General features: G+C 50.5%; 9 protein-coding genes across 9 annotated transcripts; 5 read left to right on the plus strand and 4 right to left on the minus strand.

Moving 5' to 3' along the window:
• Positions 1 to 1,004: 1,004 nt before the first annotated feature.
• AFUA_3G10250 (formin-binding protein HOF1) lies at positions 1,005 to 4,956 on the plus strand. The gene is made up of 7 exons (XM_749501.3): positions 1,005 to 1,420; positions 1,484 to 1,588; positions 1,650 to 1,936; positions 1,998 to 2,210; positions 2,264 to 2,362; positions 2,414 to 4,331; positions 4,405 to 4,956. The coding sequence occupies exons 1-7, from the start codon at positions 1,378 to 1,380 to the stop codon at positions 4,572 to 4,574; spliced, it is 2,835 nt and encodes a 944-aa protein (XP_754594.2). The 5' UTR covers positions 1,005 to 1,377; the 3' UTR covers positions 4,575 to 4,956.
• Positions 4,957 to 5,573: 617 nt separating this feature from the next.
• AFUA_3G10255 (DUF4870 domain-containing protein) lies at positions 5,574 to 7,056 on the minus strand. The gene is made up of 4 exons (XM_001481571.2): positions 6,625 to 7,056; positions 6,527 to 6,569; positions 6,375 to 6,477; positions 5,574 to 6,320 (listed from the first exon to the last, which is right to left on the minus strand). The coding sequence occupies exons 1-4, from the start codon at positions 6,990 to 6,992 to the stop codon at positions 6,250 to 6,252; spliced, it is 585 nt and encodes a 194-aa protein (XP_001481621.1). The 5' UTR covers positions 6,993 to 7,056; the 3' UTR covers positions 5,574 to 6,249.
• A 137-nt stretch (positions 7,057 to 7,193) lies between these two features.
• AFUA_3G10260 (DASH complex subunit DUO1) lies at positions 7,194 to 8,357 on the minus strand. The gene is made up of 2 exons (XM_001481572.2): positions 7,806 to 8,357; positions 7,194 to 7,743 (listed from the first exon to the last, which is right to left on the minus strand). The coding sequence occupies exons 1-2, from the start codon at positions 8,100 to 8,102 to the stop codon at positions 7,273 to 7,275; spliced, it is 768 nt and encodes a 255-aa protein (XP_001481622.1). The 5' UTR covers positions 8,103 to 8,357; the 3' UTR covers positions 7,194 to 7,272.
• Positions 8,358 to 8,443: 86 nt separating this feature from the next.
• On the plus strand, positions 8,444 to 10,724 carry AFUA_3G10270 (uncharacterized protein). The gene is made up of 2 exons (XM_749499.2): positions 8,444 to 9,668; positions 9,730 to 10,724. The coding sequence occupies exons 1-2, from the start codon at positions 8,869 to 8,871 to the stop codon at positions 10,328 to 10,330; spliced, it is 1,401 nt and encodes a 466-aa protein (XP_754592.1). The 5' UTR covers positions 8,444 to 8,868; the 3' UTR covers positions 10,331 to 10,724.
• A 74-nt stretch (positions 10,725 to 10,798) lies between these two features.
• Positions 10,799 to 14,053, minus strand: AFUA_3G10280 (Mcm10/DnaG-type zinc finger protein). Its single transcript, XM_749498.2, has 2 exons — positions 13,679 to 14,053; positions 10,799 to 13,595 (listed from the first exon to the last, which is right to left on the minus strand). Exons 1-2 carry the CDS (start codon positions 13,686 to 13,688, stop codon positions 11,137 to 11,139), a joined length of 2,469 nt encoding a protein of 822 aa, XP_754591.2. The 5' UTR covers positions 13,689 to 14,053; the 3' UTR covers positions 10,799 to 11,136.
• Positions 14,054 to 14,212: 159 nt separating this feature from the next.
• Positions 14,213 to 15,484, plus strand: AFUA_3G10290 (uncharacterized protein; the record flags this gene model as incomplete). Its single annotated transcript, XM_749497.1, has 1 exon — positions 14,213 to 15,484. The coding sequence occupies one exon, from the start codon at positions 14,213 to 14,215 to the stop codon at positions 15,482 to 15,484; it is 1,272 nt and encodes a 423-aa protein (XP_754590.1).
• Positions 15,485 to 15,995: 511 nt separating this feature from the next.
• Positions 15,996 to 18,148, minus strand: AFUA_3G10300 (uncharacterized protein; the record flags this gene model as incomplete). The annotated part of the gene is made up of 4 exons (XM_077804404.1): positions 17,938 to 18,148; positions 17,047 to 17,873; positions 16,108 to 16,989; positions 15,996 to 16,032 (listed from the first exon to the last, which is right to left on the minus strand). Exons 2-4 carry the CDS (start codon positions 17,700 to 17,702, stop codon positions 15,996 to 15,998), a joined length of 1,575 nt encoding a protein of 524 aa, XP_077660557.1. The 5' UTR covers positions 17,703 to 17,873; positions 17,938 to 18,148.
• A 1,975-nt stretch (positions 18,149 to 20,123) lies between these two features.
• Positions 20,124 to 24,243, plus strand: AFUA_3G10310 (acetolactate synthase catalytic subunit). Its single transcript, XM_077804405.1, has 5 exons — positions 20,124 to 20,224; positions 20,303 to 21,594; positions 21,666 to 21,764; positions 21,833 to 21,900; positions 21,975 to 24,243. The coding sequence occupies exons 2-5, from the start codon at positions 21,281 to 21,283 to the stop codon at positions 23,723 to 23,725; spliced, it is 2,232 nt and encodes a 743-aa protein (XP_077660558.1). The 5' UTR covers positions 20,124 to 20,224; positions 20,303 to 21,280; the 3' UTR covers positions 23,726 to 24,243.
• Positions 24,244 to 24,255: 12 nt separating this feature from the next.
• On the plus strand, positions 24,256 to 26,395 carry AFUA_3G10320 (RING finger domain protein). The gene has a single exon (XM_749494.2). It carries the CDS (start codon positions 24,612 to 24,614, stop codon positions 26,100 to 26,102), a length of 1,491 nt encoding a protein of 496 aa, XP_754587.1. The 5' UTR covers positions 24,256 to 24,611; the 3' UTR covers positions 26,103 to 26,395.
• Positions 26,396 to 26,402: the final 7 nt, after the last annotated feature.

Raw genomic sequence — 26,402 nt, forward strand, 5'->3', positions numbered from 1 at the left:
GATTATATTGATATCGAAAGCGTATTTGGTGAAGGACAAATATCTTGCTGTGGCAGAGTAGGCAAGATAGAGGTGAATGAAAAAGGTGTCGCTTTGTGGCACAGGTTGGAAGTTCCAACAGAGAGTTAGTGACGGGCAAAGAAAGCGAGGTTGAGTGGACGGCTAGGTGGAGATGCCTAAGGTATACTAGCTTGGCCACAGGGAGGCTGAAGCTCTTTACTACAATCTAGGGCTCAAAGCAAACTAGGTAATATGTACAAGAACTATATGCTTAGGGAACTTTTTGATGCTACTATTGGTAGTCTGGTAAGCAGAATAATCTCCGGTCAGGCAGAACCTTGAGCGCTTCAGAATTTCAACAAACAATTCGAAGTCACTCTACATCCCTTCTACAACACCCCACAATGAATGTTTCCGAAAGGACACGTGACAGACGTGACTGCTGATGTAATTTCTGATTCAGCCCAACCAGATCTAACCATAAGGTTCCTTCAGCAGTAGAGTGCTCTGCGTGAAGTGTTATCAAGTAGGTTGATAGCAGTGCAATATTGCTTCACGTGCAGATGAATTGGGATCTCTCTAATTAAGTTGAACCACTGTCCTACGAGCAAAAGAAGAGAGTCAAGGAGGTTTAGAAATGTGCGGATAACATGTGACATTAAGTTGATCTCTTAATGAGCACCTGAGTCATTCACCTCCATGGAAGCAATCATGAACATAAGTCCAATCATCCATTCACCTTTACGATCAACAAGAAGGACGGCAAGCCCATCGGTTGGCTTCTTATAAGGCCAGTCTCATTGGAAGAATGGCCAAGGAGACTCAAATGCAGGGATAATGTAGATGAGAACGAGATACCAATATGCACGCTACCCCAACCTCTTAGATGCTACCCGATAAAGTAAGGTTGCAAAAGACACCAATCAAACTCTTTGAGGCGGCTAATAGGCCCCTTGTTACACGTCTGGAAGTTTAAGAGACTACAGAATCCCGACTCAAGTCATCATGGTTGGGCTGCAGGAGCCGCCGGTTGCCCCGAGAGACGTGGAGTAGTAAACATAGCAACCTTCCAGCACTTGTCCATCTGGATGCTATGAACATGATCAACTCGACAAGATCAGCTCACTGAGCAGTTCTTCCAATCCTTCACAAGGCCTTTTCTGCCTTGTTCTTTTATCATTATCAGTATTTGGGTTTTGTCTTTTCGTATCGGTTACTGTTGTGGTGCTTTATCTCGTCGTGGTGTCTGATATCTTATCTCGTGCATTGCAATATCCGTCTTCACCACTATATTCTCCGGTCCCGCCCCTTCTTGAAGCTTGAATGAAAGAGACCTAGAAGTGAATTGTTACACTCGACGGACTAGTGTCTGCAAAAATGCCAGGAACAGTTGCGGAGCCTCCATCGGTGTCCCTATCCTGTATGATCCCGCCTTGTAGCTTCGTCATTGATGCTATCGGCGGCTAACTATTCTGTGACCTAGTTGCCAATAATTTCTGGGGCAAAGACGATGCTGGGGTTGGGCCTATGCTAGATCGCATGCATGGCGCGAAAGTGACTTGTGATGAGCTCAAGACATTCTATAACAGTACGTTAGAGATCTAGCGCAGATGCTACCTTATCAGTCAGACTTCTAACGAACCGTACAGTCCGCGCTGCGATCGAAGATGAATATTCACGGAAGCTTATGGCCCTTTGCCGCAAGCCGCTAGGAACGCACGAAACAGGCTCTCTGCGGTCGTCGTTTGATGTTGTCCGTGGTGAGACGGAATCGATAGCCAAGTCCCACGCCGCAATTGCAACACAAATGAAGCGAGAACTTGAGGAGCCATTGATTGCTTTTGCAGGCGGATCGAAGGAGAGAAGGAAGATCATACAGACAGGAATTGAGCGCCTTCTCAAGACCAAGATACAACAGACCCAAACAGTGAACAAGGTGCGGCAACGTTCGGACTTTTGATGGCATTGTAAATGAACATTCATTGACATGGCACTAGACGCGAGACAGATATGAGCAGGATTGTTTGAGGATCAAGGGTTACCTCGCACAAGGACATATGGTAATGGGGCAGGAGGAGCGGAAAAACAAGGCCAAGCTTGAAAAGACACAAATCCAGCTTGCAACCAGCAGCAGCGAGTACGAGGCAGCTGTCAAGATCCTCGAAGAGACGACCGGTCGTTGGAATAAGGAGTGGAAGGCAGCTTGTGATGCACGTCCTGCACTGAACATGATTATGGGGAGATGATGCTAATCGACTATCAGAAATTTCAGGATCTCGAAGAGGAACGGATCGACTTCACCAAGAGCAGTCTTTGGGCGTACGCAAACATTGCGTCGACTGTGTGCGTTAGTGACGACGCTGTATGATACAAACTTCCCTATCAAGATGATCGGAGCTGACATTGTGACCAGTCTTGTGAGAAGATTCGTCTCGCGTTGGAAAATTGTGAAGTTGAGAAAGACATTGTCTCTTTCATCAAGGAAAGAGGAACTGGACAAGACATACCGGATCCGCCCAAGTTCATCAACTTCGCCCGGGGCGATGTAAACGACACAAGTTCAGAGCTTTCTGAAGAAGATGGATTTTCTGTGGCCCAATTTCAGCGTACCATCAATCCAGCATTTCGCAGTTCCTCTCCGCAACCGTCAACTTACGAATCACATCATGAGCCGCGAGGTGAATCGGCGGCCAGGCCGGATAACAATAGCCCTACAACCCCTGCCAGCAGGGAAGCTACGGTCACTCCGCAAAAACCAACGCAACCGCCGGCCCCTCTGGACCTTCGTCGGGGAGGCCATCTCCCACCAAACTATGACCCTAACCAACACGGAGAGATTGCGCCGGTGCCGCACAATGCATATCCGACAGACGGAATGACCATGTTTTGCAGAACAGGACCCCCTTCAGAGCGTAGCTCGGGAAGCAACAGTGCTTATCGGCCTTCGAGCCGTGAGTCGCAAAGTGAGATCTCTAACCCAACATCAGTGTCGAGCCAGGAGCCTCCCAGCGCCAGGCAATCTCCAACGAAGCCAACCAACGGGGTTGCGCTCCCAGGTCTTGGTGGGGACAAGCAGATCCAGAAGAGAAGAAGTGCTTTTTTTAGCAACAGCCCCTTCCGTCGCAAGAGTCGCCATGATAAGGACCGTAATTCTGGCCCCTCGCACACCCCTACCCGAAGCACATGGGAGTCTCCCACAAAACAGGCCACTCCAGTAAAGGCACCTCAGCCTCAGCCTCCGCAACCGCCAGCGCCTGTCCTTGACAACGAGCGGCAGGTTGAGAGTCCTGAGCCGGCAGACCCCAGGGCAAATTTTCAACTTAATGTCGGTAACAATGTTTTTGATGTCGCTTCCCCAGACAAGGCTACGGCCAAGAAGGCTGCTCAAACGGCCAAGGCTGGAGAGGAGGAGCTTGATCCTATCGCCCGTGCTTTAGCAGATTTGAAAGGTGGTGGAAAGCAGTCCATGACCAGAGTGTCTGCCGACAGGTATCATGGCATTGCCACACCTGTGCCGTCCGCTCCACCTTCCAACTACAGCGACGCACCTGTAGCGACTCCCCCTCCTGCCTACAATGATCCGTCGGTCAAGAGACTTGATGCACCACAACCTGCCTTTACTTCGGCGCAGATGCAGAAAACGACTCAGAAATACACAGGTCAGACCAAGAGTATGCTCAGGGGAAGTGGTAATACCCCGAGTTTGGCAAGCAGAAATAGCGCAGAAGTTCCTCGAGCCAAACAGGAAATTCCTCGACCGAAACAGGAGACACCTCGAGCCAAGTCACCTGTTCCGAGACGCAGCGCCAGCCCACAAGTTCCAAGTCCCCAAGTGATCAGTCCACAGCCGATCAGCCCCCAGGTTTCGCCTGCTCGTGTGGAGACCCGGACGGGCCATTACAGTAGGGGCGCAAGTCCAAGCCCGAGCACGTATCAGGCAAACAGTGTCAGAAGCCGCTATAGCCAATCGCCCTCGGTTTCTACACCGCCTCAGCGGCCTGTCGATGCAGCACCATCGCCGCGTGAATTTCCTAGGCGCAGCTCTCCAAACCCGGCGGCGGCACGTGCCGTTTCTCCTCAACCCCAATTTAGACAGCAGACCAGGCCTTCCAGCGCCGGTGGTATGGAGTTGCAACTGTCAAGCGGTGGTAGTGGGGATATGTATGGCACCAGTTATGACAGCTACAGCGCTCGGGGCAGGGACTCTGGTCGGCCTATGTCATATTACGGCGATGGTGGTAGCCAGGGGGGCAGATCCAGGAGCAGGACTGTGGCTGTAGCTGACCCTAGCAGGCAGTTTAGCCGGGACGGACGTCCAATTCTACATTTTGGTAAGTAGTGGAGTGCCGCAGCACTCGAGCCTGTCTCTAGTCGACAAGGAGCTAACTTTCATTCTCTTCGTAGCACGCGCTTTGTACAGCTATACCGCCGCTATACCGGAAGAGCTCGGATTTTCCAAAGGTGACGTCCTGTCTGTCATTCGGCTTCAGGACGATGGCTGGTGGGAAGCCGAGATTACCACTACTCGAAGCCGTACTGGTTTGGTGCCCAGTAACTACCTTCAAATCATCTAAACGATTCGTCTCACGAGCAGCCACGATCTTTAATCCTTTATACTTATTATGTTTTTCTTAATGATGAAGATACCAATCGGTTGTGCTCGATGATTCTTCTCTGTCCTGTGATTTCCCGCCTCGTTCTCTCTACGAACAACCTTTCGATTCTATTTCCTGAGTGGTGAATGTGACATTTATGATGGTTTTTTCTTGGCCTCGATCTTTTGTCGGTTTTACTTTTGTCATCATGTTGTTTTTCATAACCCAGCCATTATTTCCCCCTTCCGCTTTACTATGTCTGTTTGCTGTATGAGATCGTCATTCCAGAAGTTGCGCCTATGCCCCGGTAAGCATATGCTTTGCCCTAGTACGAGTCCAATAATATCAATGTTTCCGAGCCAGAGTATACCGAGCCAGGCAGCAATGGATTGTTTTCATCCATTCTGTTAGTAGGTAGTAAAGCCGTCCTCTTAACGCCATCTGTGCCCATGAAGATAAAACCAGCATCTTTTCCCACATGTTGCGCAATGGAGTGAGTCAACTGTACAGAAGCTGTGCGGAGCCCACTCAGGCTCGAGATGGATATGATTTCTCCACCTACTTTATCCCACCTGGTAACGCCCGTTTGCAGTGCTGGAAAAGAAGAAAAAGCCGCCCATGCAATAGACAGAATCCCTGCCAAAACCCCAACCCTCCCACCTAGCCAACCCTCCCACACCCAGGAACCATACACACAAACCCCTCCGCCGACCTCAACTCCCGAACTATAGCCATCCTACAATACGGCTCAGTGCAAGCATGGAAACCACCGTGAATAGTAATCGATCCTGCGTTAGCGGCGTCTAGAAGGCGTCTCTTGATAGGGACGGCGAGGAGGCTGCGTCTGTGGCTGTAGTTGGGACACTCCGGCGAAGACTCTAGGAAGGATTTCGCTGTCCGGCAGGACATGAGGACATGGTCGTTTCGGTGGCCGCAGGTATTTGTGACGCGCTGGACTTGGCACATGCTAAAGCCGCTGAGGCTGGTAGGATGGGTTCTCTGGTTAGGGATAGGTTGTTTTACTGTGGATGAAATAGGTGTAGCTGATTCAGACTGACTGGTTTCGAGGAGATATTGGATGAATCTCGTATGGAGAGGTGACGTCTTTTGGCTTGAGCATAAGTGTAAAGCGTAATGGCGCCTAAATGCTGAGGACCTTTGATGGACATTAAGCAGTGCAAGCAGGCAGGGAAGAAACAGGTTGAGGAAGATGAAATGGTACGGTGAAGATTGATTGAGGCATGTTGTAGCCTGAACCAGCGCCGAGATGCTCTCATGTCAGTGCAGGTTAGACTAGTAATCCTGAAGTCTGCTCTCAAAAAAAGACAAAGATGCAGTGAATGGACTTCAGATGTCTATCAATATCAAGAAATATCCCCTGTTAGTGTTACAGACTGAACAATGCATAGTACACCCATAATAACAGAAGAATCATGGCATATGCACGCTGAAAAATGGTCATCGGGGCAGAACAGAAGTATCGCAACATGGAGTAAAAACAGGTGACAACCAACAGGAGACAACACAAATGCTGTACATTAATCCTCACTTTCAGCCATGCAAGTCGGATTCCGCGCCATCGCCATTGTGAGAGAGAGAGAACGCAGAAGAGTATTACAACAGGATTTGCATGGCCACTGAAGTAGGATCGACTCTACTCATTATCCACAAAGGAGTTTGCGAGACGTCCGAATATAGGTACCTCAAAGTGGTCAAGCGTGTCGACTAAGCTCCTGTCAGCACAAAAGTCAACGGTCATGATCCACAGAGAGGACTCACCATCCCGATAGGCGCGCATGCTCAGAAATCCGATCAAGCCGAGGTCGCAAATAAATAGAAGCCAGGAAAGGAAGCTCGACCAGGAGAAAATAAGATGGACAATCTGCTCCGGGATGAGTGCTATGATCATACCAACGTCCGGATGCACTTACAAACATGACTGTGAAGAGCATGCTCGATTGCCAAGCATGAAACCTGCCATATGTCAGCTGTATGCACAGATCTGATCGACTTCTGACCGCATATATACCGAACATAGTCGCTCTTATGCTCTAACAGCAACAGGAATACCCCACCCGCGGGGGGGAGAAGAAGATATGCCAGCATAGCTTCAACATCCATGCGAATTGGGAGACTTGTTTCAAAAGCTCCTAGATTCCATCTCCCACCTTCGACATCGCGTCCATACCCTTGATTTGCCTGTCCGCCGCCATGGATTGGATTTGCGCCTGCGAAATGAGTCGGGGATGGGAGACTGCCAGATTGCGCACTGGGGATCGGGGGAGACCCGCGCGGGGACCCAAGAATGGGTGATTTGAAACGATTCGCGTCGCCCAGGGGTGGTGAAAGAGCTCGCTCGACCTCGGGAGACTCGTCTTGATAGGGTGCGAAGTTCATTATGTCTGTAGATGGAGTGCAGCCAGGATAGGGAGCAGCTGAGCTTCTTATCGGACTGGTGGATGCAGCTGTTTACTTATCGCTAGCTTTTGTGGTCTTGGTGCCTCAGGCAGAAATGCATTGTACTACATTACTCGTCCTCCAGATGATCTCGCAGCAGTGATTGCAATTGATCAATAGGCATATAAATATGTCCATTTAGCCTGGGTATCATGTTCTGTCATTGCGTTTTTACTTGCTTCGGAAAAGTATAGTACAGGCGGATCATCAGATATCTACTCTACGCTCTGCCGCGACCTCGGGCTATACCAGATCCTCTTGCAATACCACTGACTGGCCTGCGCGTAGATGTCGTTGTAGAAGTACCCCCTCGGTTCGCTGCAATCCTCGATGTGCTTGAGCTGGTTCCGGAGTGGGACACGCTCGGGGTTCTTCCCAGGCCAGTGGTTCGGACAATTCTACCTCGAGTAGTTGTCCCACGCGTCCCTCTAGAGCTACCTGCCATAGCTCTCTTCTTCTCCTCCTCCTCAGCCTTTCGTGCTGCTGCCTCTCTCTGCTGCTGCAGCTCTCGTTCGCGTCTTTCTGCGGCCTGTTGGCGCAGAAGCTCCTCGTTTTCCATATCCGCAATATCCTGGAGTGCACCTTGCCAGTTGGTATTGAGTATCAGTCGCTGGTTATGCTCGGTTTGAGAGAGAATTCGGGTCCACGTGTTCAGTAGAGTCGAAGCCGAGTCAACCGTGCGCGCAACAGTCTGTGTGGGCGTATATTAGCAAGGACTTCCCTTCGCTGGCAGAAAGACGTGCGTTGACATACATCCATATTCCCTTTGGCGCGATCTAAACTACTCAGTAATCCTTCGATCACCTGATTGATATTCCGGACCGTCTGTAACTCATGTTGCAATGCGGCTTCACGCGCTTCCTGGCGATCAAAAAGCGTGCCCTCATCATGAGAGGGCCTGGTCTCGGGTGTAGTGCTGCGCTCCTCTGGGACTGTATGGTGAGTTGGCTTGTTGCTTCGTCTTTTTGATGGTGAATTCCAAAGGTCATCGGAGTCATCATCTGAAAACTGCAGCCTGTCCATCTCCTCCGCCGTACTGTGTACTGCCATGGGTTGTAGGAAGCCGATGTTATGCAAACGCGTGAAGAGTGGGGTTGAGTGTGTTGGATAAACAACTGTTGATGTTTGTGGTGAATTGGTTTAGTAGCGGATTGCAGGTATATTGAGGGGTGCATAAACACACACCGATAATCCCTCGGGCGATTTATGTTTATTGTGTTCGGCCCCTGGATCAAGGTCTATCTCGTCTAGGTACATCACCGTTAATTCTCTAGTAGATACCTAATTGTTTTAGGCGTGGTGGGGCATTCAATTGGTTCAGCCTCTTTTTCTTCCCTTTGGTGGTGCTACCTAATAATTAGCGGTGGCTGGTTCCTTTCGACGTCAAGCAATCGACCGGCCTTCCCCCTTCACCATCTATCTATCCACCCTTGGGTTGCAATCCTCACTTCTACATGTTCTCTTTATCTCATCTTTGAGAATTATCATCCTTTAGATAGATTGATCTAAGTTACAGTCAACCTTCGCTCCTTATTGCGCGTCGTCGGTCAGAAATTCTTATTGATTAGACGCTCCTTCGGTCGGGTTGTGCGTGTTGCGAGTCGCGCGTTTTTCCTCCCTTTGTCTCCTTTGAGCAGGACATCGAGCCATCATTCGATCATATACCACCAAGGACGCGTTCAGTTCCAGCGAAACAGATAGTCATTGATCCAGATTAATTGTCATAGGATCTTGTTGGAACGTTTGGTGTATCTCTACATCTTTCCTGCAGGAACAAGTTCCGTCATTTGACGTGTCTCACACAACACAATACACAATGGCGACAACACCCCCTCCGCCTTCTACTTTGCGAATTCCTCCTACTCCTCGACATGGAGCCGGCTATGACCAATATGAACCGTATTCTACTAGATATTCCACCAGGTTAGCCGGCCAGCGGGCTTCACGAGAGTCACGCACTACTCCTCCACCCAGTTTCGCGACCGCTTACACCAAACCCGGTCTCAGAAGCACGAAGAAGCAGAGCAGCGATGAGTTTGAGGCATTGTCGCCTCCAGGGTCGGTTTTCGGATCTCCCGGCAAGAAGCATTCGGGCCAGACCAGATCGTTTGCTGTAACACATTCACTGGAAGACCACGATGTGTCAGACAGCTCAGACCCTTTCACCACCGCAGAACTCTCGCATACTCAACAGCGCCCTCTCCAGAAATACCGGCCCACCATGACTGACGGCATGCTACCCACGCCTGCTAAAACTCCACGAAAGAAGGCAGTTGGTGCCGTCGGAGACACTGCTCGCACCCTGTTTCCAGCAGCTCAGAGCTCGGCATCTTCGCGAAGCAAGAAAACCAAGAAGGACACTGCCTATTCTTTAGACAGTTTCATCGACAATGCCACACGGGGATCTTCCCAGATTGAGATCTACACCGACTCTCGTGATCGAATCCCAGAAATCGACGAAAGCGAGGGAAACCCTTTTTACAAAAAGCACAACAATCAGGAATCTACCAGCCACGTGTCTGCGCGTGCTTCTAGAAGGAGCAGAAGGGAGGAGATGAAGCGCGATCAGGAAGTTGATGAAGCGGTCAAAAGAAAGGATGGAATGGTCTACGTATTGTGAGTATTACCCAGGTTCCGCTTTTCTTGTTTGGCCCTATTTTCTAACTTCCTTAAATAGTCGAGGCAAGAAGATGTTTCGAAAGTTTACAGAAGACGTCGAAAGTGACGGAGACGACGAAAACGATTTGGGTCTGCTCGCAGCGCGTCCTGACTTGATCGATTCGTCCATCAACACCGCTGTTCGCCCCTTGACCCGGTCATCCATTAAGCCTCGTGTACTTTTCCCGAGCGCCAATGATCGTGGTCATTCAGAGCACAATATGAGCGACGCTGACGAAGAAGCGGCCACCGACATTGACGAGCACGTGCTCCACGAAGAGCTTGTGGATGACGCCGATCAGGGCACTGATGTCGAAATGCCACAGCGACCGGTGACTCCCCCACTGAAGTCTATAGTTGCGACATCGTCGTCTCCAGGTGCTACTGTGCGTTCCTTGCGACCTCGAGGCAAACGAGAGGGCGCGGAGCACATCGAAACACCAAATGTGCCTGAAACGACTACAAAGCGCGTCAGTCCATTTGCTGGTTGGCTGCGCAAGAAGCAGACTACAGCGAATGCTGTATCCAAGGCGAAGAAAAGGGACGCGGACGCAGCTGCTAGTCCTGGTGGTCCTGCAATGAAGAAGACGAGAGGGAACAGAGCCACCCCCACCTTGTGAGCTTGTTCGCATGGTCTGGATCGTGAATGATTGTATTTTCTCTACGCCTTTGTTTTTCACTTTGATTCTTCGGGTATGAGTTTAGGCTGGTCTCCGCTTGATGATTATCTCTTCGAAAGATCAGCCTTTCTTTGCCTAATGAGCTTGAACAGAATGGGAGCATGGGTACGTTATTTGGCTGGAATTTCGCTGGAGGATTGGTGGCATGGAGTTATGTTTTCTTGACCTTTTTCGGGCGTGCCGATTCCACTTTGCGCTGAACTAGTCAGAATTAGATATCCCAATGAACACGAAATCAGATTCACTTATCCTGAAGAGGTAAACTTGTCTTCGGCTGGGAGTATTAGGCATATTTGCCAATCCGAGTAAATATGCAATACTTCGTACTGCTACCGTCGACCGATGTCATATGACTACGGGGCACAGGCTGAATTGCGGACCTCTCAATAGTCCAAGGCCAACAACCATTGCTGGAGAAGTCAAATAAAACATTGAAAATACGACATAGTCCTGCTACAAGTACCATCGTAATAGTTTATCGGCATAACAAGGACAAGCAAAAAAATTACCAAAAAGGAATGGCTGACACGACCAACGACATAAAGTGATTGGTTTCTTAAGCAAGGCAGACTCTCGCGGGCGTTTCGAAGTATGAATCAAAGGGAGGTATCCTCAACGCCGCGTTGTTACAAGGAAGGCCGTGTTTTTTTTTCCCGTCCAGATAAGAGAAATGAGGCATGGAGTGGGTATCTAGTTTGTAGATGGGCGAGGAAAGAATGAGGTGCACAGTATGCATGTGTTTTCATTTATCGGATGATGTCTAGTTCATCGTCATCGTCATCATCATTAAGGTTTTTCATGGCATTAGAGCTGCCGCCCAGGCTGTCCCGTCCAGCTTCCTTGATACCGTTGGACGTTATGAATCGCGTCTTCTTGACGCTGCCATTGTGCTGTTTGTCGCCGTCGTAGGCGCGCTTCAGTGGACTGAGCTTGACGGTGTCCGCTCTCCTGAAGCCCGTTAGGCCGAGGCTGGTCGCAGAAACCGGGGTGGAGGCCTCGAAGCTGGATTTCTCTTGTGAAGACGAGGCGGCGCTTTCTGGCTGAGAGGATGTTGCGGGCTTGTTTGCTCTTGCGCGGAGGTACTCGGCGCCCACGTTGCCCGCTCGAGAGGTGACTAGCTTCTGAGTGATGTCTCGTTCGCGCTGCTGCTGCACAAGACGTCTCCGGAAGCGTTCTTCCTTGCTTTCCGCCCCACGGCCTATCATGCCTGCTGCGATGAACGGATCTTCGTCGTCGGCGTCGATGAGACTGGCAGCAGATTGGCCGGGTGCTCTTTGGAGGGAACGTTGAGCGCCGCCGCCTTGAGATTTAGGAGCTGGTGCAATGTAGTACAAGGACTGAGATCCCAAATCGTATTGGGGACCATTTGACTTGAGACTGTTCGGGGTTCCTGGCCTCTTCCCACCCACGAAAGCTCCAGTCCGTGGGCCTGAACGGCCCCCAGGACCAAACATGCCTGTGCCACTGTTGACCCCCATCCGTTGTGACTGTGCTCGACGGACCTGGATATCGAGGTGAAAATCGCAGAATTCGGTCTTTCGGCCATCCACCCATGATTGGCATGTCTTGCCGTCCTTCCTGACAGCTTTGCAGAAGCCTATGTCTTGGGCATATCCGACCTCGAGAATCTTATCATCTGATGAGGAAATGGAAAGGCTGAACCTATTGGTGTCTATCTTATTTTTGGGAGGTGGCATGATGGTAGGATTCAGAATGGCAATGAGGATGCCTTCTGATAACCTGTAATATCGAGGAAAGGCAGTGTCGAACAGGAACAAGTCAATTGTCCACTTGAGATCTGTGAGTGTGATGGCCATATACCTGTTGCTGTTGTTCAGCCCATCATCAAAGGGATCAACTTCTTTTGCAGATACATTTTTTGCGTCCTTGATTTGCTTTGGCTCCGACTTTGAGGCAACTATGCCGAACACGACGTAGTCTCCGTCAATCTCTTCGGGAAGCTCAAAGTCTGGCCCTCTCACTGTCCTCAGAAGGTCTGGAATGCGAAGAATCTTCTTGTCTGAGAGGGTTCTAGTTAAAAAGGAGTGCGGTAGTATTCGATTCGACAGGTGAAGCGACGAGTACGGCTCAAACTTGGACGAATCTGGTGTCTTCGTTGTTACTTCGTCTCGAATTTCGTTGTCAATGTCGGAGACAGGATCTCCACGAGACTGGGAGGATGCCGGTCCGGTTTCAGATTGATTGGGTCGCCTATGGGAAAATGGCCGTGGTCCCTCGGAGCCTGCATCTTTGCGCACACTTGGTGCAGTTTGGCTTCGTTTGATGGAAGGCTTGAGATTCTGAAACGATCGCACAACATCGTCTCTGCTGAAAGTCTCGATTAGGCGGCTTCTTGTCGGTGACCTGGGAGGAGCGTTTGTTCTCGCCTCAGCCGCTGCTGTCCTAAATGTCTCCATCTCCGTCTTGTCGAACTGGAACGCAGAGCTTCGGTTAATCTGAAGTCGGAGTTCTCGTTCCCTGCGAGACTTTTCAGCTGTTCGGCTTTCAGCAATCCGCTCACTAAATGTCTTGCCCCGTTTCCCACTCTCCTCTGCAGCCAGCATCTGCGCGCGAGATGCAAAGATATCGCCGGAGTGAGACATTGCAGCTTCAAGAGCCCCGTGCATACTCGTTGGCCGTGTCCCCAAGCGGGAGTTTGGCGGACGTTTGAGACTAACATCGCTACCTTTCAGACCCTTGTCGATGCCGAGAAGGTATCTCCGTGGGGACGCAGGTTCAACTGGAGGAGCCGCTCGTCTGACAGGCGACAAAGGGACTTGAACATCATCTGGCTCGTGTCTGCGTGTTGTTTGGATAGGGCTCCTAAGTCTCGATGCCTGCTCTTGTGACCGCGACGAGAAGCTAACTGCGGATGTCGGTCTGGACTGTGTATTGTTCGATTCCAACGTGTTTGAGCGTGCGCGACTTTTCTGAAGCTGCTTCAACTTCAGCTTTGCTTCAATGGCAGCAAGCTTGAGTCGTAACGTCTCTTCGTCTTCATCTTCGTCTTCGTCTTCGTCGTCCAAGCCATCAATAGCGTCGTTCAGTTTCGGATTAGCTCGTAAATTCGGAGTAGTCCTCGAGTATTTTAAAGGCGACCCCATATTCTCTTGGCGGTGTCGCATATCTTGAAATTTCCTCCGACCTTCAGGAGAGCTGAGAAGTACCTCCCTAGGAGATTTCGGCGGCCATGAGGTCTCAACCACTGAACAATTGCGGTGAGTTTGGGTTAGTTGGCTGTTGCAAGTAGGGAATAATTCCTCGTAAACAAACAAGATATACACTCACTGCTGGTCATGGCAACATCTATCTCTCGATTTCTCCCAGTCGAATGATATCGTCAAAGGCTAAGTGACTGCGTCACTGTCTGTTTCTTACACTCCTTGTCTGACCATTGTTGATCGGGATGCGGGGAATGGAATGCACCGAGGTCAATCGATAATTGAGGGCCCAGGTGTGAGTAAACTGGGAAACTGAAGAATTGACTGAGCAACAATAACAATACTACCCGTGTTTCAAAATTGAAAACAACCCCTTTCTTTATTAGTATGATCCCCTGTCATCAGCAAGGCACAAGATGAGAAGTTGAATCTTCCGCTGCTGCAACAGCGCTGATTGGACGACGGAGTTCCTGCGCGTGTCGCGTCCACAGATGGAAATTAAACCTGACCTGAAGTCCCGACGCGTTGAGAGCATCCCTTAGAGCTACGATCAAGCAGCGAGGTTGTACACGATCGTTTTTACCAACTGTCCATTGTCGTGCGATGTGAGATAGTCCCATCAAATATATACATACTTTGGTCTCTGAGCAATACCGCCGAAATGCGGACGCGATCAACGGCTTCCTCTGAGCAGCCTGAAACAGAACAAAAGAATCTCAAAGCGCCGACTACAGTGCAGACGCCCAGCAGGACATTCATTCTCCCTTCAGCTGCAAGTGACGATGCCAGATTTGTAACATTGCCCAATCCGCGAACTGGAGAGCCCAATCGCTACTTCTTCTGTCCAAAACTTGGCGTGTACGAGTTTACCGTCGTAGGATCCACGCCGCAGTTTCCACGGAGTATTCTCTTCGCTCCCAAACAAGACACAAAAGCTTCCATTGGAAACAGTGACCGCTCCCAGGTCAAGGGGAATATCTCCAAAGTAGCCGAACTGTGTGTTGCAACACCGATTGATGTCATGTTCTTCATGATACCTCTGCTGAACCCAGCCACGTCGACCCACACCAAGAGGCTTTTCCAGCCGCTCGACGATATCCTTGATTCGCAGGATGATTTGCCAGATCATCTACGTCGCATATTCTACAATGAAGATTTCCGCAGTGTCTTGCAATCGCGAGTCGAGGCGGTATGTGACTCGGTTGAAGCAGGAGATGAGAAAATGTTCCGCTTCGACGAGGTCAAGCTCCTCAGGGAACTGATCGCTAAGGCGGAGCGCCTAGTGGCCCAGGGTCTTCCAGCGAGTTTGGAGGAGCGATTTGTGCGTCAAGCACTAGTTACACCCTTGATGTCCGTCAAACGAGAGGAGACCATCATCGGGGCCACGGCGTCATTGGAAGATGGCGGCGAGGGAGAGTCCCAGGACAAACAGGAAACCCAATCTACAACGACTGCCTCTGTCTCGACACCCTCAGGTGTCTCAACCCCTACCACAGAACTGTCCGCTGAGTCGAATCTGGAATCCGCCACCAGGGACAATATGGCTCGTCTGCTCAGAATCTCCACCGTTCTCTCCTTCATCAAGGAATCATACCTCTCTCCAGAGCTCTGTGCTAGGCTGGACGAGTTACTTGCTACACCTGAAACACCGGTAGATTTCAAACCCCTCCAAGATCATCTCCAGCATATCGCAGAGCTGCGAGCGCAAGCACTGGCATCTCAATCGCTGGGGGATTTCAGCCGCAAGCGCGGTGCCGACGACGACGAAGCTGCAGAATCCCGCGCCGAGAAGAAGCGCCGCAAAGAAGAGGAAGAGAAGAAGAAGAAGGCCGGTGAATCCCGCGGTGTGAGAGACCTGAAGAAGGTCGATACTTCGGGAATGAAGAAGATGAGTGATTTCTTTACCAAAGCAGCGCCCAAGAAGAAATCATGAGTTTCCTCACTTAATCCCAGCGATTGATCAGCCGTTTCATCCGCGACCCTTGTTCACAACAAGCGACGGATTGTAAAGCCTCAGTTACCAAGACGCCTGCCCATTGTTTGGTACGGACTTTGGAAGTCAGATGATATAATGGGGTAGGCCAAGCGGGGCCTTATATTCTCAGTCCCCAGGCAGGGTTTGCGGCCTAAAAGCGACCCAAAACATGATTGTCCATGCTTGCAGTCCACACGCTTCGTTATTGAGGACAGTACTTATGCAACAACTAGGTCCACTCATACAACACGTACGGAACGGTCGCTCTCCGATCGAATGGACTATACTGAATAATAAAATATTGGGAATCATAATCCAACCATGCCTACCTTCAATAGTTGTTACAGGCACTTATGTATTATAAACTCCTGGATGTGATTTAGGAAGGACAATCCAACCGCCCTAGAGATAAATGCGAACAGTACAAAATCGCTCAATGCTTTAGTTTCTCTCTCGTGATATACATCTCCTAGATCTTGACAGCGGTAATGGCGGCTCCCGTAATCCTAGCAAAAGCAGTCAGTGACTCGGCATTCTCGGTTGGAACTATGAAGACATCATCCAGACAAGGGTACACATACACGAAGGATCCGTTGGAAGGCTTGCTGATAACCATGGCCTGTGCCAGCTTCTCCTCACTGATATCCGGAAGCCTTTTCAGATAATACTCTTCCTTCAAGGCCTTGGTGACGGCCTCGACCTTGGACTGCGGCAGCATGTGGACTGTGCAACCACCCCAGCCAGCACCCGTAAGGCGACTTCCCCAGGTCCCGGCGCGGCGGGCAATGGCGCAGATCTCATCGACTTCCGGGGCACTGCAGTCATAGTCTGCGCGACAAGATTCCTGGGACTCGTTCAGCAGCTGGCCCAGGTAGTGGATGCGCCTCTCATCCAGAGTGTGGGCCTTGGCCAGGCAGGCCTTGAAGTCAAGCACGCGCCGGGCTTCTTTGAAGCAGTGCAGGGCCCGCTGACGGAGTAAGAAGCGCTCTGCCTGGACTGGAAATGCGGAAAGGAACTTGGCCTCGAGCTCGGGGACTGTGATGCCGAGCAACTTGGCGATCTCTTCCCGGGTGTATCCCTGCTCCTGGGTCAGGAGTTCCATGGTGGACTGGATCACGGAGTCGATCTGGTATTCCAGTGGGTCCCCGAGGCGGCCCTCCTTGCGCATAAGTTCCTCGTGGAAGTTGCGCAGACTGTATCCCAGCGAGCTGTTGTCCTTGGTCAAGGTGATGCCGTGCTGCGCGGCGAGGACCACAGCGGCGAGAGTGCATTCGGCGACACGCAGGTTGTAGTGACGGGGTGCCGTCTCAGCCTTGTTTGACGTGACGAAGCTCTGGGCCATGAGGAAAGTGATGTCCTCATCGGCCTTGGGAATTGGGACATGCTGAAAGGCAAAGTTGGGGTAGAACTGGGTATAGAGGAGATATCCGCGACGAGAGAAGATGGACGCTGCTTGGTCCATCCTACAGCATAAACTGGTCAGCGCACAATACCATATGCCGCTGCAGTGATCAACTTACCCTCCTGAGTAGACACCAACGGCTCTCTCCGAAACAACAGCCAGGTCGAGCAGGTCCTGCTTCGAAACATTGTGGCCGTTGGCCTTCATGACGGCCAATGCACTTGCGCAGACAAAGGCGGCGCTGCTGGAGATACCACCGCCTGGGGGAACATTACCATCCACCAAGACCTCAAAGCTTGCTGGTGTAAACGAGCCGTCGGCCTTCTGCTTGCGCAGAAACTTCAACGCGCCCAGAAGACCAGCCTTGAAGTAGTTGACCCACTCGTGCTTCTTGGGGTCAATCTCGATATCGGTATCCCGAGGCACAGTGAATTCACGAGAGGGGAACTTCTCGGGCGAAACATTGGAGATTTTGACAAACGGTTCTGAGCCAGTAGGAGGAACAACCTTGACGGCGATTATTACGTCAACACTTACAGCTGTTGGGAGGACGTCATATAGGTTGTAGTCGATATGCTCTCCAATGATGTTGACACGGCCAGGACTGCGGGCCACGAAATCTGGACGATGGCCGTATAATTTGTTGAAATGAGCAACTAATCCATTGAACCGTGACTGGTGCTCAGGGGCAGCAGAAGTAGCAGAGGCGTCGTCCGTAGCGTAGACCTCAGCTATGGATTCTGTTTGAGGCACGAGTTCCTGCGGGGTTGCCATGGCGGGGTATCTAAGCCCAGGAAGAGATAAGATGTCGGGAGGTAGTTTTCGGGGGAAAGAAGGATAGGAAGGTGAAGTGGGAAGATCAGAGAAAGAACAAAAGGTGTAAAGGTCGTACCTGACACACGGAAATATTCCTGAAGTGTCTGTTTGGGTGGGAAAACTACCAAACTAATCTCTATGTCATAAGGGGAAACATGGGGAGGGTCTGAGGGGCTGGGGGGCAGAGACACACCACATCGATGCTTCAAAAATACTTCCATGCATTGGAAGAAGTGTGGGAATCCCCGAAATGATGTCCCCAGAGGTCCCGTGCCTCTCACTGGGTGAAATTTGTGTCCCGTGGGACCTGGATGCCTCTCGGTTGAATCCAAACCGGAGATTATCCCGTTCTTTCTTCGGAGTACGAAGTACGCAGTACTACTACCTTAGTATTCCATTTTACCCACCCTACGGAATACTTTCTCCGTTTTCACCGGCTCCCCGATATCTCCAGCATTCTTTTAGACTCTAGCATAAGCTGCATAGCTTGTCATGATGAGCTAGCTGGTACCGACCCCACTCGCCCTCCACTGCGCCTCCGTATGGAGTTTGGGTTCTCAGTAAGTGATCAATGTGTGCGGTACCTACGTGGCTTTCCTTCCATCCAAATAGAAGTAGGATTTGCCTTCCAATCTGACCCCCACAACCATGCTGACAGAGTGTATGCTGCTGCCCTTTCAATTCTTCCTTCTGCCTTCATTCATTCACTCTTCTGCAGTTACTTCGCAACGCACCCTTTCATCTCTTTGAATCCGTGTGGATGTGGTCGCAGACTCCAGACAGATGCCACTGATGTTCTGACGACTCTGGTCGCCAATGGCACTTGTCCAGCACAGAACGAAGGCGCTTATATCTTCAGCAATTGTCCAGTTAGACCTTCCTGACCTACCCTTCGCTTCCCCTGCTTACCCTATGTGGCTTTTCTAAACGCCACACGGCTCATCCAAGCGAATCCAAGTATACACTGCGATTGGTCCAGAGCTCATAGCGGGTGGAGTGCTTTTAGTTCGTCTTAGAAAGGTTAAAGTATCTGAGAGACCTCCACGGGAACTTAGAACCCGGATCAAGACATATGGTGGAACCTCTAGTACGTACGGCCATATACTATCCTGCAGCGTGTCAGCCCTTGAGCTTACGAACCTGATCTACCGGAGACGTGGCGCATCCCACCCCGCGATATCTATCATTCACCCTGGGCGCTACCCGCCGGATCAACACCGATTTGGACGTCCCACACCGGATAAACCAGGCCCTATCCAAGTAGAAGGCCAGATTTGATACGTAATTGGAAAGTTCGTCGCGAAGCGAACTCATATGACGAAATCACGGAAGACCAAGGTCCAATATCTTGTCAAATGGCTCAGATACAACGACCATGAGAATCCATGGTTAGACAACAAAGATCTACTAGACGAGAAGACCTGCTGAAAGAATTCGAAGCTTGTAGTCATCTTTGGGGGGATCTTCAATTTATCGCAATAACACCCATGATACTTCTTTTGCGGCCCTCTACGAACGGGCCCCTGGTCCCAGCGAGGGATGTTCTAATCAAACCTTCGGATTTTAGGTGAAATTGTAGACCCTATTCTTGAACAAGACACGTGAAATTTCAACAACATCATCTGCTGCGGAATCTCCTGGACAGATAACTACATTACAGTTGATATAGTCAGAAATCTTTGCGGCTGGCTCAATTGGCGGTAGTGGTATGTTGATGATCTAACCCGCGCTGTACCCCATTCATTCTTACTTGGAATCATACTAATAAATCATGACACAGCTGTGGGAAGCGATGAATGAAGAGTCACATTGTAGACTAGGATCAATGACAGACGGTGGCAGCAACAAGATGGACAAAGCAGCAATGCCTGGGGGACCAAGCTTCAGAAAGCTTGCAACGAAGACGAATGACTTTGTAATACAAGGACACACCATCATCTTGTATGTGATACGACGATAATTTTCCAAGGCGCCATACTGAAGGTACAGATGCCCCTATCAGTGACCTCTTCTGACTGCCCGTGGTAGAGTCAAAAGGGGTCAATCGTTCTTTGCCTTTGAGATAATGACTAAGACAAGAGTCCTTTTGCTTCGCTTCTTTACTAGCCTTTGCCTCCATACATGTTGAGACGCCAAACCTGGTCCGTAATCCTTGGAGATACATAGCTTTAATCGATGGTACCACTTCAGTCACTGTCCACTTTGTGCCTCCGTATAGGGCCTAGCGCGGACTGAGTACCCAGCAGTAAGGAACAGAAGAGCAATCAATCACTAGCAATCTATCACTGACAGCTGACATGCCGTGTTCGAAGAAGGTATTAGCTACCTACGCCAAGTGCCTTAGCTCAGCCAAGTCAGAAACAAGTCTACTTTGGATGATGATCATGCCACGAGGTGCTATCTTAGACTGTTCTGGCCTGGTCTGACATTGGGCTGCGTTATTGTCTCGCTTTCTCAATGGAATTTCATTCGTGGCATCAGTGAGTTACATTGACCCATACATGCTCATGCTTGACAAGCACAGCCAGAACTCACTTATTGAGCGGTTGAATACCAAGATGCTGCGTGCATGGCATTCAATGGATTGAAGAACCGGTGAATTTGGCTATAGTACCTTCGTGGATCAAATCTGCTTAAGGATTGATTGCGTGACGAACACCAGGCAGGCATCTACCCCGCTTCTGATGCAGCTCTTCTGCACAAATCTGTCTCCAGGAGCACAGTCGCGATAGTCAACTGTCATGCGTTTGGAGCACGTCTTGCAAAATAGCTCTTGCCGTTAGGAGCATTACAAGCACAAGATTAACCAAGGGTCATAGACGTTAAGTTCACACTCAACACCAACTTGACTACAGGCGCTAGATTCTAGACTTCCTGACGCCAAGTAATCAGTACGCCCTTCGAAAGTGCTAACCCTATGACTGGCAAACGATAGGCCGCACACAGAAAGGCAGAAACTCGACTGTTCAATGGGGTGAAGGATTCTCATTCCTCGTGCGATCATGGTTGGCGTGCAAGAATGTCCAAAGCTACCTTAAGCTGGGTGTACTGCGATATACTACATCTGCAATCCATTGGTCTGTAACTCGGCTTGTATGATCAGCGATGGGCGTGTATGCTCCCAGCTGATTTTGTCAACAAGCACAAGGTATGCTCTGAATGAGTCAAGGTCCATACTTGTGCTCTGTAAGGTACTGTCACGGAACAGGGTGCAAACGCTGTAAACACGGCTTACTAAGGCACGGGGAGAAGTTCTTAATAGTGGTTCCATAGTTGGTACATGTATCCTATCCATCATCCATCCATAATCAACAATACAATGTTTCGGGCGTTTCCATCAAATCCGTCAGTATAATCATCAGTACCTAGGTAGGTAGTTAACATCATACTCCGCATTATGACTAACTAGCAAACTGCCAATCAGGTGATGTACAAACAAGCGGACGGACGCCGAACATCGGAGTTCGCTGTCCAATAATGGCGTTAAGGTAATTGGCCTTTGGCCGCGCTAGGCCGCTGTCGGTTAGCTGGTCCAGATGCTCTCCCCGAAGTCTGACTCTTCACTCGGCCTCTTTTGGGCGTCTTTCCCTACTGAATTTCGGGTCCAGCAATTCCATCTCCTCTCCTCTCTCCAAACCCTCCATTTCTCTCTTATTTTGGCCTGGCAGTCATCCGCCATCAAGATGATGCCTTTAAGACCATCAAAGAGCGTTCTGCGCTCTTTCCACTACCAGAAGTACATTGCTGCTGGTGGAAGACCGTTTACCTGTTCGTCCGTTGCCGGTACAGTTTCGCCCCACCGCTTTTCTGCTCAAAAGCGCAACCAGAGTACTGCAACAGCTACGGCTTCGTGAGTTTTCTCTTCGGGATAGGACTTTCAGAAAGTGCTTGTCAACGGACACTGACATTTCAATGCCATAGAAACTCAAGGCCTATTCCAAGTCCCGCCTTCAACCAGGAGCCTCATCGCAATGAAGTTTCACCTCTGCAAAATCGGCACCTACCCGAGCTGGACGACTCGTAAGTCAATTCAGAAGGCGTCACATCAATTGATCGTTTAGAACAAGCCTAATTACGGTGATGAGCAGGTTTGTCGGTCTTAGTGGTGGGCAGATCTTCCACGAGATGATGCTCCGACTTGGTGTTAAGCACATCTGTGAGTCATCCCTCGCTTACCACCCTTTTGTTCAAGCTCCCTTCAACAGACGGTATACTGAACTCGCAAACCAGTTGGCTACCCCGGTGGTGCCATTCTCCCCGTGTTCGATGCCATCTACAACTCTAAGCACTTTGACTTCGTTCTCCCTCGCCATGAACAGGGTGCCGGACATATGGCCGAAGGTTACGCACGTGCTTCTGGCAAACCCGGTGTCGTCCTCGTTACTTCCGGACCAGGAGCCACCAATGTCATTACACCTATGCAGGACGCTCTTTCTGACGGTACCCCAATGGTTGTTTTCTGTGGTCAGGTTCCCACTAGCTCGATCGGTACCGATTCTTTCCAGGAGGCCGATGTCGTCGGTATCTCGAGAGCCTGTACCAAATGGAATGTTATGGTTAAGTCCGTTGCGGAGCTCCCTCGTCGGATCCAGGAGGCTTTCGAGATTGCAACCAGCGGTCGCCCGGGACCAGTTCTGGTCGATCTCCCCAAGGACATCACCGCTGGCATCCTTCGCAAGCCCATTCCCATGAATAGCACTATCCCTTCCCTCCCGAGTGCTGCTACGATGGCTGCTCGTGAGCTCAGCATGAAGCAGCTCGAGAGCAGCATTGACCGTGTCGCCCGCCTCGTTAACATCGCCCAGAAGCCCGTTTTGTATGTCGGGCAGGGTCTTCTCGCTCGCCCAGATGGTCCCAAAGTGCTGAAGGAATTGGCGGACAAGGCCTGCATTCCTGTCACTACGACTCTGCAGGGTCTCGGAGGCTTTGATGAACTTGACCCCAAGGCTCTTCACATGCTGGGAATGCACGGATCTGCCTACGCCAACATGGCTATGCAGGAAGCCGATTTGATCATTGCCGTTGGCGCCCGTTTTGACGATCGTGTGACCGGTAACCTCTCCAAGTTTGCTCCTCAGGCCAAGTTGGCTGCATCTGAGAAACGTGGTGGAATCGTCCACTTCGAAATCATGCCCAAGAACATCAACAAGGTCGTTCAGGCCAACGAGGCTGTGGAGGGCGATTGTGCCGAGAACATCCGCCTCCTGCTTCCCCATGTCAAGCCGGTCTCTGAAAGACCAGAATGGTTTGCTCAGATCAATGACTGGAAAGCCCGCTTCCCCTTTTCTCTGTACGAGAAGCAGAGCCCGGAGGGCCCCATCAAGCCCCAGGCCTTGATTGAGAAACTCAGCGATCTCACTGCCCCCATCAAAGACCGCACCATCATCACTACCGGTGTCGGTCAGCATCAGATGTGGGCTGCCCAGCACTTCCGTTGGCGCCATCCCCGCACCATGATTACCTCTGGTGGTCTCGGTACCATGGGATACGGCCTTCCCGCTGCTATCGGCGCCAAGGTCGCACGCCCCGATTGCCTCGTCATTGATATCGATGGTGACGCTTCGTTCAACATGACTCTTACTGAACTTACCACGGCTGCTCAGTTCAACATCGGCGTCAAGGTCCTCCTTCTGAACAACGAAGAGCAGGGCATGGTGACACAATGGCAGAACCTGTTTTACGAGGACCGGTACTCGCATACCCACCAGAAGAACCCTGACTTTGTGCCCATGGCTCGGTCTATGGGTGTCGCTGCTGAGCGCTGCACTAAGCCTTCTGAGGTGGAGGAGAAGCTGAAGTGGCTGATCGAGAGCGATGGTCCCGCTCTGCTTGAGGTCTTCACTGACCGCAAGGTGCCCGTGCTCCCCATGGTTCCCGCCGGTAGCGCCCTGCACGAGTTCCTGGTCTATGATGAAGCCAAGGAGAAGGAGAGAAAGGCCCTCCTGAGAAGCAGAACCGCCCCCGAGTACCTTCACAAGTGATCATGTAGACGCTTTCGGCTTTGCAACGTTGCTTACTAATCTTTCATCTTTCTGTTGATATCCATGGCGTTTCTGGCGGGTTCTAAAACGCAACTGGGCAGAGATGTATGCTTAAATCGGCATCCAGCCTCTAACACAAAGTTTTCTCCCTCATGAATGTGGGGAAAGATCGGAAGGGGACTCAAAAGTGACACTCTATTCAGTCCATTTCTCTTCACAGCCCCTTCTTCCTCATGTTCTCTTGGCATGTCAATTGTAATCTTGCGAGAAAAAAAATCTGCCCCTGGTTCTGTCGGACATTAGCTTGTATATAATGCACATTATCATTGCTTTTGAAGGTTGCTTAGTTTGGAAACCTTTCATGTATGTCTTAGGGAAGGATGGACAAATCGATGATTGATATCACAGACTGTCTCTGAAGATTTGAAATGAAGATTACATCTATGAACACTCAGACAAATTGATACTCCTTTACGAAAACTACGCCGTCGATCCCAGTTATATGATAATAGAGGCAGGTGACTCGTTATGCTACAGTATCCGCCATCAGTAAAGGGAGGTGATCATGCAATAGATGCGTGCTATCACGTGATATTATGTTGAACGTTGGTGATTCCTGAGGCCATCAAAAGGCAAATCCTTGAAAGCCGCGGTCCGTATCCGAGGAAGCGGTCGATCGACTCCGCCCTCCGATTGACGACTGAGTGATGAATAAACTATCTCCCCTCTTCCCATCATCATCACCATCATAAAGTTCTGTAGTTCGGTTTGTGACTCAGCTACACCCTCGATTTGCACGATGCCAGGCACATATATCGTCTTCTAGAATTACGGATTTCTAGTCTTCCTCTTCGCTTGATCATCTTCACCACGATCTGTCGCAACCATGGCTTCTGCCCCAGGATATCCCGCCACTACCAGCAGAGCTCGATCATCGGATGCCACATCAGTTCGAGACGAGACTACCGCGAACACAGACAGAGGCAGTTTCACAGGCGACTCACCCGCAGAATCCATGGAGGGCAACGAGACGGTTTTTCTCAACAAACCAGTCGCATCCAGCGAGGATGTGTCAACTGCCGCCTCTGACACCGCCACCGCCAGCAAATCTCCTGTCCCGAGTTCGACCGCCACTGAATCCGTGAATGAAGAACCGCGCAAGTGCTGGATCTGTTACACCGACGAGACGGAAGATTCCCCCTTGAACTCAGAATGGCGCTCGCCTTGTCCCTGCGCTTTGACGGCTCACGAGGCTTGCCTCCTGGACTGGCTCGCTGATCTCGAAAACCCTCGGTCCCGCAAACGCAACGGTCACGGAGCCAAGATGGTGTGCCCGCAGTGTAAATCTGAAATTGTGGTTTCTCGTCCGCGAAGCTATATCGTTGATGTCGTTCGGATGTTCGAGCGGCTTGCTGGACGGTTAGTCCTACCGGGTATGGTGTTTACCCTGGCGGGTACCGTTTGGGCAGGGTGCTGCGCACACGGCGTTTATTCAATGTATTTCGTTTTCGGGACCGAGGAAGCGAGACAAATTTTGGAAGAGACGGCGGATGGTACTTGGAACTCAGGTTTGAACCTAGGGTTACCATTGATCCCGCTCGTGCTCATTTTCTCACGAACTCGCTATGCTGAGGGTCTTCTACCTGCCATCCCAGTCCTGTTTTTTGCGACGCATAACTCGGCCCAGGAGCTCGACCTTGACCTGTGGCCACCTAGTGCTGCTATGACTTTTGCTGCGCTTCCCTATGTTAAGAGCTTTTACAGCGCAGTCTATCACAGATTATTTGGCAAGCTGGAAAGGAAGTGGATTGCCGAGGTGCAACCACGCCAAGCAGATATCAACGAGTTTGATGATAATGCGCCACCTGAGCATCCGGAGGGAAGAAACGATGCTGAGAATGGCCAGATATTGATGGAAATTGATCTGGAGTTCCAAGTTGGAATGGGTAATGATGTACGTCAGGGCATTCTGGGTCTCCATGCCGGAGAAAACGCCCAGAACAACGGGCAAAACCAAGGAGGCGGTCAAAATGAAAACAATCTGGGACTAGGACGGCGAGACGACCTCATACATGAAACAAGCAACCTCGCCGATATCATTCTTGGGGCTCTCGCATTTCCAGCAATCTCGGCATCCATGGGAGGTCTGCTCAAGTATATTCTCCCCAAGTCGTGGACAACCGCACCCTCAGCCTTGGAGCGCGGCCGACCTGGTCTGCTGCAGACGCGCTGGGGACGAAGTGTCATCGGAGGATGCGTGTTTGTGCTGCTGAAGGATGCATTGGTACTTTACTGCCGCTGGAAGCTTGCACAGACACATAGAAAACGAAAGGTGCTGAACTACGACCGGAAGAAGAAGAAAGTGGTGGACCACTGAGTGGCTTTGAAACATTGTCACTTCCGTTTTCTGCGCTCTCTACTCTCATGACTACGGATATGACGATGATGCATTTCACTGGCGTTGGTTGGGATTACCCTGGAGGATTTGTCTAGTCTACTCTCTCTACGCTCGGATCTTCAACGGATGCCGAGGCTTTTCTAAGATTTAGGAGTTTTAGATTCCCACAAGGTAGGCACCTCAATGGCATTTGTTGCAGCAGATATGATGAACTGTGAAGTATTCAATCAATTCAATATAATGGCATTAAGTCATATTATACACCAAGATGGAATCAAT

Source organism: Aspergillus fumigatus, chromosome 3, assembly GCF_000002655.1.
Source record: "Aspergillus fumigatus Af293 chromosome 3, whole genome shotgun sequence".
Lineage (NCBI taxonomy): Eukaryota > Fungi > Ascomycota > Eurotiomycetes > Eurotiales > Aspergillaceae > Aspergillus > Aspergillus fumigatus.

Excerpts from the sequence above, each read along its gene's own strand:
- AFUA_3G10320 (XM_749494.2), top strand. The coding sequence starts at position 24,612 with ATGGCTTCTGCCCCAGGATATCCCGCCACTACCAGCAGAGCTCGATCA.
- AFUA_3G10260 (XM_001481572.2), bottom strand. The coding sequence starts at position 8,102 with ATGGCAGTACACAGTACGGCGGAGGAGATGGACAGGCTGCAGTTTTCA. Across the intron at positions 7,744-7,805 it reads GCGCCAAAGGGAATATGGAT|ACTGTTGCGCGCACGGTTGA; the intron begins GTATGTCAACGC and ends ACGCCCACACAG.
- AFUA_3G10310 (XM_077804405.1), top strand. The coding sequence starts at position 21,281 with ATGCTCTCCCCGAAGTCTGACTCTTCACTCGGCCTCTTTTGGGCGTCT. Across the intron at positions 21,765-21,832 it reads CTACCCGAGCTGGACGACTC|GTTTGTCGGTCTTAGTGGTG; the intron begins GTAAGTCAATTC and ends GGTGATGAGCAG. Across the intron at positions 21,901-21,974 it reads ACTTGGTGTTAAGCACATCT|TTGGCTACCCCGGTGGTGCC; the intron begins GTGAGTCATCCC and ends CTCGCAAACCAG.
- AFUA_3G10255 (XM_001481571.2), bottom strand. The coding sequence starts at position 6,992 with ATGAACTTCGCACCCTATCAAGACGAGTCTCCCGAGGTCGAGCGAGCT. Across the intron at positions 6,570-6,624 it reads CATAAGAGCGACTATGTTCG|GTTTCATGCTTGGCAATCGA; the intron begins GTATATATGCGG and ends GACATATGGCAG. Across the intron at positions 6,478-6,526 it reads TGCTCTTCACAGTCATGTTT|ATTGTCCATCTTATTTTCTC; the intron begins GTAAGTGCATCC and ends ATCCCGGAGCAG.
- AFUA_3G10270 (XM_749499.2), top strand. The coding sequence starts at position 8,869 with ATGGCGACAACACCCCCTCCGCCTTCTACTTTGCGAATTCCTCCTACT. Across the intron at positions 9,669-9,729 it reads GATGGAATGGTCTACGTATT|TCGAGGCAAGAAGATGTTTC; the intron begins GTGAGTATTACC and ends TTCCTTAAATAG.
- AFUA_3G10250 (XM_749501.3), top strand. The coding sequence starts at position 1,378 with ATGCCAGGAACAGTTGCGGAGCCTCCATCGGTGTCCCTATCCT. Across the intron at positions 1,937-1,997 it reads AGACCCAAACAGTGAACAAG|ACGCGAGACAGATATGAGCA; the intron begins GTGCGGCAACGT and ends ACATGGCACTAG. Across the intron at positions 4,332-4,404 it reads ACGTCCAATTCTACATTTTG|CACGCGCTTTGTACAGCTAT; the intron begins GTAAGTAGTGGA and ends TTCTCTTCGTAG.